At 40.7% G+C, this 10,274-nt stretch overlaps 1 protein-coding gene across 1 annotated transcript in view; it reads right to left on the bottom strand.

The window, feature by feature from the left end:
• The window catches only part of LOC115475056 (extracellular calcium-sensing receptor-like), a 49,200-nt gene extending 42,751 nt beyond the window's left edge, over nucleotides 1-6,449 (bottom strand). The window contains exon 1 of the mRNA XM_030210794.1: nucleotides 6,241-6,449. Coding sequence (XP_030066654.1) covers nucleotides 6,241-6,449 — 209 coding nt within the window. The remainder of the gene's footprint in view (nucleotides 1-6,240) is intronic.
• Nucleotides 6,450-10,274: the final 3,825 nt, after the last annotated feature.

Below are 10,274 nucleotides of genomic sequence, written 5' to 3' on the forward strand. Positions count from 1 at the left end.
GGAGGGGGACAAGGGGGAGGGGGTCAAGGGGGGGGAAGGGATGAGGGGGAGGGGGGATGCACCACCTGTAAAAAAAAATTCTGCACCCCCAATCATTTTGAAAAGTTGGCTCCTATGTAGGTAGGAAAAGGACATTGAGATGATACACCTGTGATCTGCAGCATATACAGCGAAAACAGTCATTTTAAAAAGGAGGAGGAGCAGTCTAGTGGTTAGTGCAGTGGACTTTGATCCTGGGGAACTGAGTTCAATTCTCACTGCAGCTCCTTGTGACTCTGGGCAAGTCACTTAACCCTCCATTGCCCCTAGTACAAAATAAGTACCTGAATATATGTAAACCACTTTGAATGTAGCTGCAAAAACCTCAGAAAGGAGGTGTATCAATTCCCTTTCCCCCCCTTTCCCTTTCAAAGAGTGGCATCACTTGGGGTTTTGAATTATGTGAGTTCTGGCAATTAGATGCATCAGTGATTATAAATTTTACAAAACTGGATGTCCAGCCAGTTAAGGTACCAAGCTAAAAAAAAAAACCTTCTATATAATTCATGGTTATATCTTTTAACATAATTTGTAACAAAATGCAATCTTTTTGTCCAGTGGGTTGTTTGATTATAGTTCAGTATTTTTATACTTTTTAAGAATTTTAATGTTATACAGCATGAAGGAATTCAGCAACTCAATCTACAAACATAGGAGTCAATATTCAAATAGCTTTTACCAGGCAGGAAAGGCTTCTGCCTGAATAAATCACGCTGGCCAGTCTAGGAGCCAATATTTTGTAACACTTAACCTGATATTAGCATTGATCACTGGGACACTATCCAGTTAATGTCTGGGTGCTCCAGGGGCAGATCCAGAAATTATCCAGCTACTGCAGATATTCAATGCCAGTTGCCATATAGCTAACTGGGGTTGTTGGACCTCACAAAGGGGCCCTTTTACTAAAAGGTGGTAGGACTACCACACAGGTAGTGCGTAGGAAATCAGCACTACCACCGGGCATGCCCAGGCACTAGTTAGTAGTTCTGATGTTGGCATGCACTGTTTCCCATGCCAGAAAATCATTTTTATATTTTCAAGCATGGGGGCACGGTGTAAGCATGCCCAGCGGTAATTGGACAGCGGTGCACACTGATCGATTACTGCTGGGTTAGCACATGAGCCCTTACCCCCTTCTAAATAGGAGGTGGTAAGGACTTGGGTAGTAAAGGCTGTGCACCAATTTTTAATTAGTGCATGGCCACGTACCGCCTTCTTTTCAAAAAAGAGGGTTTTTACAGCCATGGTAATAAGTGACCTGGGCGCACGGCAATTCCACACTACCACACTACTGTGGGCCACTTACTATCACAGCTCATAAGCACATAAGCATCACCATGCTGGGAAAAGACCAAAGGTCCATCATGCCCAGCACTCTGTCTCCAACAGCGGCCAATCCAGGCCCCAAGAACCTGGCAAAACCCCCAAAATTTAATAACGATCAATGGACTTTTCCTTCAGGAATCTGTCCAGACCCCCTTTGAACTCAGCAAGGCCAGCTGCCATCACTACCTTCTCCAGCAATGAGTTCCAGAGTCTAACCGCGCTGAGTAAAGAAAAACTTTCTCCGATTTATTTTAAACCTACCACATTCTAATTTCATCTTGTGTCCCCTGGTTCTATTATTGTTAGAAAGTGTAAACAAACGCTTCACATCTGTTGGCTCTACCCCACTCATTATTTTGTAAAACTCTATCATATCACTCCTCAGCCGCCATTTCTCCAGGCTAAAGAGTCCTAGCCTTCTTAACCTCTCCTCATAAGGTAGTCGTCCCATCCCTTTTATCATTTTTGTCGCCCTTCTCTGCACCTTCTCCAATTCCTTTATATCTTTTTTGAGATGAAACGACCAGAACTGAACACAATACTCCAGGTGCGGTCGCACCATGGAGCGATATAACGGCATTATAACATCCTCATGCTTGTTTTCCATCCCTTTTCTAATAATACTCAACATAATATAAGGACCCCATAATACTGTCCTAACCGTATGTGGTTAGCTAGCTGGGGGGGGGGTCCTTTTACTAAGGTGTGCTGAAAAATGGCCTGTGCTGTTGTAGACACATGCATTGGATGTGCACAGGTCCATTTTTCAGTGCCAAAAATGGACATGCAGAAAAATAAAAATTGGTGCGCGTCCATTTTGGGTCTGAGACCTTACCACCACCCATTGACTTAGCAGTAAGGTCTCATGTGTTAACTGGGCGGTAATCATCAGCACGCGTACACTGCCGATTACCGGCCGGTTAGCGCCACACACTTAAAAAATAAAAAATATTTTCTGCCGCACATATCGGACTCATGTAAAAAAATTGAATTACCGCCTGGGGCACGCCGGGTGGTAGTTCCACATTGATGCGCATTGGATGAGCATAGGCGCCTACATACCTTTGTAAAAGGGCCTCTGGGTGAGGCACTGAATACTTTGGCCGTGCCAGAATATCTTCCCGGTGCTGTCAAACACCTGTATATTCAGTGATAGTACCTGGATAGGTGTCAGCTCTGAATATCTAGACCTAACTCAGCCCATGGAGGTCAGCACTTACAAAAATGTTGAATGCTGCAGGTTGAATATTGTCCCCATAGAAAATATCAATCTAATTTCCAAAAAGAAGAAAAAAATAATATAATTGTATGACATATCAAATGAATTGAGGACAAATTAAAGGCAAAAAAAAGCGCAAAAAGAATGTGGGGAAATTAGCCGAGCAGATTAAACCTGCATAGATAGACTAGATTGTCATTTAAATATTAGTTCTGTGGACCAGATCATGACTGACCCAACCATTAGGCATAACTAGGCAGCTGCCAAGGAGAGCAGCTTCTCAGGGGCAGCAAAGAGCAGTTGCAATGAAATTTTAGGGGTGGGCAGCCCAAAACATTTTGTTTCTCATATTCTGTGTAGTATTGTTCATTTTGTTTTCTTTGGTCCTCTATTTTTGTTTCAGGGGCAGGGGACAATGTCATCAATAGTGCACACTATGGGCTAGATTCTATATACGGCTCCAAAACAAAATTGGCGTTTAGGCATGGTTTATACAATATTGCTTATGCCCAGTAATTGTGCCTAACTTTAGGCATGAACTAATCCTTATCAATACCCAGCTCCAATCAATCCATATCAATGTCTTTTATATAACACTTAAAGGGTTTTTTGAATATTGGATATATCAGATAATCATGTCACCACCATTCAGGCTATATATATAAGTCAGGTATTTCATTATGGTGGGCATGTATTCGTCATTGATCCATGTTTGTCATCATTTTATTTTTCTACTTTCAACTAGCAAATTTCAACTTTCAATATTCAGTTTTATAGCATCTAATGTACTTAGCTTAGAAGAGCTTTCACAGGAGAAACAGGGGTGATATGATACAGACGTTCAAATATTTGAAAGGTATTAATCCGCAAACAAACCTTTTCTGGAGATGGGAAGGCGGTAGAACTAGAGGACATGAAATGAGATTGAAGGGGGGCAGACTCAAGAAAAATGTCAGGAAGTATTTTTTCATGGAGAGAATGGTGGATGCTTGGAATGCCCTTCCGTGGGAGGTGGTGGAGATGAAAACGGTATCAGAACTCAAACATGCATGGGATAAACATAAAGGAATCCTGTTCGGAAGGAAGGGATCCTCAGGAGCTTAGCGGAGATTGGATGGCAGAGGCGGGGCTGGTGGTTGAGAGGCGGGGTTAGTGCTGGGCAGACTTAATACGTCTTGCCCCATCCTTGGCCACCTTTAAATCTAGACTGAAAGCCCACCTCTTTAACATTGCTTTTGACTCGTAACCACTTGTAACCACTCACCTCCACCTACCCTCCTCTCCTCCTTCCTGTACACATTAATTGATTTGATTTGCTTACTTTATTTTTTGTCTATTAGATTGTAAGCTCTTTGAGCAGGGACTGTCTTTCTTCTATGTTTGTGCAGCACTGCGTACGCCTTGTAGCGCTATAGAAATGCTAAATAGTAGTAGTAGTAGTAGTAGTTATACGGTCTGTGCCCTGAAAAAGACAGATACAAATCAAGGGGCTGGTGGTTGGGAGGCGGGGCTAGTGCTGGGCAGACTTATATGGTCTGTGCCCTGAAAAAGACAGATACAAATCAATGTAAGGTATACATAAAAAGTAGCACATATGAGTTATCTTGTTGGGCAGACTGGATGGACCGTGCAGGTCTTTTTCTGCCGTCATCTACTATGTTACCATGTTACTATTTCTTTTATGAATTCTTGTTTTCACAAGTAGTTATTCATCTCGGAGACATCTTTTAACCGACATGAAATCATGTTTCGCATAAGTCACTGTGTCAAGGAACGTCTCCTCTGTATAAGCTGGAAACATATCCGTTGCTCTCTTCGTTTTGCCTTTAGGCATGGCCATCTGCACCAACTGAAATGTGGTGCAAATGCACATACTTTCTTTAGGTGTGTATCCCATTAGTCTATAACAATTTGCGTTAATCTTAGGAATGCCCTGTTCCACCCATGACCCTCCCATTTCTTTGCCCCCTTTTTCAAATCACGCATAAAATTTAGGCGCAGATCTTGTGCCTAAATTTACATGTGTAAAGTTCAATTAAAATTCATTAGTGCAGTAATTGCTTGTTAAAAAGCCAATTATTGGCACCGCTTGGCTTGTTACTTAATTAAATTGCATGCCCAAATTTGCATGCTTAATTTTTGGAAGCTTTTATAGAATTATGGGGTGTATGCAAAAAAAGACACAGTATTTGGAAAGAATGCCCTTTTTGTGTATTTCCACTAATTCTGTAAAAGTTGCCAAAAATTGCATGCACAAATTTGGCCATAAGCCCAATTTGCGTGTGCAATTTAATTGAGTAACAAGCTAATTAGTGCCAATAAGTGGATTTTTAACAAGCAATTATTGGTACTAAAGTTAATTGAACTTTACGCATGTAAATTTAGGTATGGGATTACATGTGATTTGAAAAAGGGGGTATGAAAATGGGAGGGTCATAGGTGGACCACTGGCATTCCTAAGATTAACGCATGCTATTATAGAATAATAGGGATATGTGCCTAATGTAGGCGCGTACATTTGCGGATGAGGAAAAAACAAAAAAGGGGTCTGCGCACCTTCCACAAGAAAAGAACAAAACACACAGAGCAAGGGCGGAAATGGGATAGTACCAAGTAACCAAGGCAAACCACTGGTAAAAAGTGTTCAAAAGTATATTTGCCAGTAGCAAATCTAACCCAATAAAAGGACCCAACACGGGCGGTGGTTCGGCTGGAGAGCCTTCCTCAGGGGTCGTCAGTTGTCCCAAAGAGATTATGGCTTAACTGAGCTCCCCTTAGAGAAGTACCTACAATGAACAAGGAGAATTATCAAGACACTTTTTACCAGTAGTTTGCCTTGTTACTGTCCCACTTCCACCCTTGCTGTGTGTTTGGTGCGTACATTTGCACCACATTTCAATTTGTGCAAATGGCCATGCCTAAAGTTGGGCACCATTACCAAGCATGCATGCTATTCTAGAAACTGCACCTAACTTTAAGCATGGCTTATAGAATAGCACTTTTGATGGGGCCAATTTTCTTGAAAGAAGGCACACTAGATACCAAAAGGGTGTGCATCCATGAGGTTAATCCATAGGCAGGGTTCATAACTGCATGCACACTTTGAGCTAAATTCTATATATGGTATCTGAAAAATCCATGAGGGAAAAAATACACCTAGGTGTATTCTCTAAATATACCTAAATTTGATAGAACAGACTTAAATTTCCATGCAATATATAGTATAAAGAGACACCACAAAGCGCGGGAACAAATTAAATACCCGGTAGGGTGTTCCGCACTGTGAAAGTAGTCAAACTCATCAGAACACCCTACCAGGTTTTAAATTTGTTCTTGCATTTTTTGGCATCTCTTTCTTCCTTTTTCAACACGTTTGTTTTTCATCATCAAATACCATCAATAGACTCCTGACGCAGGCATCTGTTGCCGAAACGTGAACCTCATTGGGTGTTATTAATAAAGTGCAGCCAAGACGTTCTCGTATTTGAAGGCTCCTTGTGTTCTTTTTTGGATATTAACTTTTGCTTCTTTGCTTTTGGATTCCCTTTCCTTTGTGGTCTATTATAAATGACAGCCCACCCCTACTAATTGTGTTTCTTAGAATGCAGGTCAGAAGAACTCTATCGTCATTTCTCATACATAGATATGCTGCTTACCTCTCACAGGATGCTGGCTGGGGTGCTTTGGTAAATATCTGTGTAGAATAAACCATTTTGGAGTGCAGCAGGAATATTCCGCCCAGAATAGCATCTCCTTGATGAAAAAAGCTTTCTCTGTCCCAGCTTGTCAGGGTCCATCCACGCTGAACAGACTCTCCTGCAGTGCCAGAGAGACTTAGAAAGACCAGAATCACTGCCAGGTGCATTGTACCTGCTGCCCCAGCTCTTCGTCAGTGCACACAGTAGAAATAATAGATTATCACACTGTTAGATGTTTAAAGGTGATTCAATGGATTTTTGGTAAAAGAAAAATAGTGGCGATAGAGTGAGTCTCTTTAGTTCAAATGATATAGCCAAGTTATCCTGTCCTGATGCTGGCATGAACCGGAGATATGTTAAGCATTTAATCAGGTTATGTTTCACTTTTCACTTCATGTTTTGATTTGGACAGGTTTGTCTGTATATAATATGATCTATGTCTTCAAGCAAATGAAAATATTTTATCCATCAACAATACTCTCTGCTAAAAGATTTGTCTGTAAATTGCGTGATCTATGTCATCAGGAGAATGAACTTGTATTGTATCCACTGACAGTACTCTTTTAATTGCATGGAGATGAGTGAGGTTCACTGGATTCTTGCTGCAGTCGGAAGAATGAAACAAATACTGAAGCACAAGTGGATTCATTTTATAGATTGAGGGCCTTGAGTAGATAATGCTTTTGATATGAGACATGATTTTGTAGAATCTAATGCATATAATTTTGGTGAAGTGCAGTGAGGGGATACTTGTCCTGTATCCCTCAGCAGAGCTGAATAACTGTTTTCTCCTAATAACAGGTGTCATAATAACAGTGGACAATAGCTAGAATCACATCCTGACATGCAGATGCAGAAAGCCATGCTCTAATTTGAATAATTTAGTGATTAAAGTTGATGTGGAGAATAATCATCTAAATTCTGATGGGATTCTTCACTGGAAAATGATTCCCAGACCTTATGCCTCCTCCCAAGGAGAGGCGAAGGCTTGCTTGTGCCATTTCTAGTGTGTGGGCCTTGGTCTCTATTCTTGACAAGATTATTATGAAAATGTGACTTATGGGGGTTACAATTTGTAACTGCCGTCAGGTCAATATTTAAACTCCATGATCGGTGTTTGTTTTAAATGCTGGTGACAGAAAAAAAAAAGGAACATTAGAATTTAGGCGTCATAAAGACTTTTGGCAGATTCTGCCCAAGAGTCTTGGTGATGGGGCCATCTTAATTGTAAAAAGTTCCTGTGATATATCATGTAAAATTTAATGGTGGTGATTTGTTATTTCTTGAATCTAGCGAATTGTTGGAAGTTTTGGTGGTTGGGAGGGAGATCTGACTGTGTTAGCACGTAATCTGACTGGCACTGTATAAATGCTGGTGGCAGCATTTACTTCTTCATGGATATTCAGTGTGCTATTTGGAGAATGAGCAGCACTGAATGTCTGTGTAGACCAAGGAGTGAGGTAGCAATATTTTGGGATCTTTTTACTAAGCCGTGGTAGTAAGTGGAATGCGGTAGTGTGGGCGCGTGGATTTGCAGTCCAGTGATATACGCCATCTTGATCTTTACACTCAGAGCATCAGCATATGCTGGTGAAACCTGCATTGCAGCATATGTACTTGGAACTCACAAGGATGGGTATGTTCTCCATCCACAGACCTATTGAATGGAAGTTTGCCATTGGGGCTCAAACGTGAGACCTGTGAGTCAGCATTTCGGAAGCACCTCGGAGACTTTCACTTGTTCATGGCTTTTAATTTTTCAGATTCAGTGATGTATTTATGATTTGTCCTGATTTTTCTGCTTTTTGTAATTTGTTTATTGAGTATTTTATGGATGTATTTATTGTAATCCTCCTTGGATAAGGGCGGAAAACAAATAATAAATCTAATCTAATCTAAAACACATGAAAAGGTTCTGATGTGTGTTTAAAGGTTTCACTAGAGCAATGCCTGAAATGAATTAAAATAAAATCACCCCAAAAAATTGGGAATAATTCCCCAAATTCCAAAAACAAGCCACAATATTTGCTGTGTACATCCTTAATATCTTTATTTAATGTGGATCCTTTGCTGGAGAAAGAAGTCTTCTATGTGCAGAGTTGCTGGGGAATGGACCCTGGAGAAAGTCTTATATTGGAAGTGTGTGAAGTTCAGCAAGGCCCAGAGAGCTTCAGTGGAGGTCCAGAGACAGCATTGCAGGTCCAGGGTCCAGAAAAAGAGGGGCAGAGACTGTGTTGGGCCATAGGCTGGTCAGGTGGGGTGTATTGATCCAATCAAAACTCAGAGATAGGTGAAACTGGTTCTCTCTGTTTTTTGCGATGGAGACATGAAAATATTGCTTTAGCTGGTCACATATTTCCTATCTGACCAACTACTGTGCAGTAGTATACACACAAAAGCACTGGACAAGATTAGGTGGGTCGTTGTCTGGGAGTTTCAGGTAGATGGGCTTTCTTTTGTTATATCCAATCTCTGTGATTGCTGTCAAAATGTAGATTCTGTTCTTGGAGAATGTGATTAACTTTTCAGAAACCACACAGCCAGTTCTATTGTTCTAGGCTTTCTGTTGTCTGAAGGAGGATGATGGAGGTCAGATCTGTTTTCTGATACTGATCAAGTTGCATAGCACAACACTTTTATCCAGCAAAATCAATAACTGAAAATTCATCATATCATGCTACAATTGTAGGTTCCAGTGAGGTGCTGCCAGGCCCCCCAGTATGAATTGTAGCTTCTCGTCCTGTGGCTTACCATGAGAAAATATCTTTGATCTTTTTCCAGAAAGAGCCTTGCCAGAAGGAGAGTGCCTGGCTTACTGAAATTTAGCTGCCTCCTGCTTGTTGCCATGTTGCCTACTGTCCCCACATGGATGATGTCAGCATGCCGACATTGGCGTGGAAATTGTGTGCGGTTTTTATGCGGCCTCTGGAATATACACACAAAAATAATACTGTGCCAATGAAAATGAATAATAAGTGCGATATTAATCAGTCACATAAACTGAAAATAGTCATGATCTGAAATAGAAAATTAGGCAGGCAATGCTTCTCAAAGCAGTAGTTTCAATGCTTTATCTGCAGGAAGCTCAGCTTGGCGTTCCATCTCCAATTCACCATCTTTTATAGTAGCGCACGACTTCCTTCTCTGGTTTGATTAATGAATAATGAGTTCCCAGTGAAGGATTGAGTAACTCCAAAAAGGAGCTCTTTTGGACCCTTCAGCTCAAGAGACGAGAGCATCTTCATTTTCAAGATAGGTGATGTTTAATATTTATGAAAGGAATGCTGGATTTCTTTATAGACTACTTTTCACAATACCTCCCCATCTACTGTCCCATCTATTACTACCAACACTCAGAAATCTTCAAATTATGCACTAGGTAGCTGCTTTTCCTCTTTTAACTGTCAAACACCTCATACTCTCTCCTAGGTACTTCATAATATTCGAACTACTACAGCACCTCATGACTCTCTTCCTTCCAGCTTCATTAAGGGTTTTGAAGGGCTTGCATTTATTGATACCATGATTATTAACACTCTAAATTCTGGTTGTTTCCCCATTCTATGAAAGACAGCCTACATTTGCCCCCAGCATAAAAGATTCTAAACTAGGCTATTCAGCAGTCTGAAAGTTTCATCCAAATCGCTCAATTACCATTCATATCAAAACTAACAGAAAACATAGTACTTAACCAACTTGAGGATTATAGTGACAAGACCAACATATTACACCCCAAACAGACAGGTTTATGTAGGTTTCACAGAAACTGGTTTCTTTGGTCTCACCACCCATGTTCTGCAAAACGTATACCAAAATATTAGGAACTACACTGTCAGGTACATTGAAGTTGGACTCTCAGGTTAGCTTAGTTGTAAGGAAATTGTTCCTAATTCTGAGGAAACTCAGACAAATTTACAATCTTCTTGTAATTGCTTTCTACACAGTAGTCCAAAGTTGTCTTCTCTCTAAGTTAGATTATTGTAACATTATTT

This window comes from Microcaecilia unicolor, chromosome 7 (assembly GCF_901765095.1).
Source record: "Microcaecilia unicolor chromosome 7, aMicUni1.1, whole genome shotgun sequence".
Lineage (NCBI taxonomy): Eukaryota > Metazoa > Chordata > Amphibia > Gymnophiona > Siphonopidae > Microcaecilia > Microcaecilia unicolor.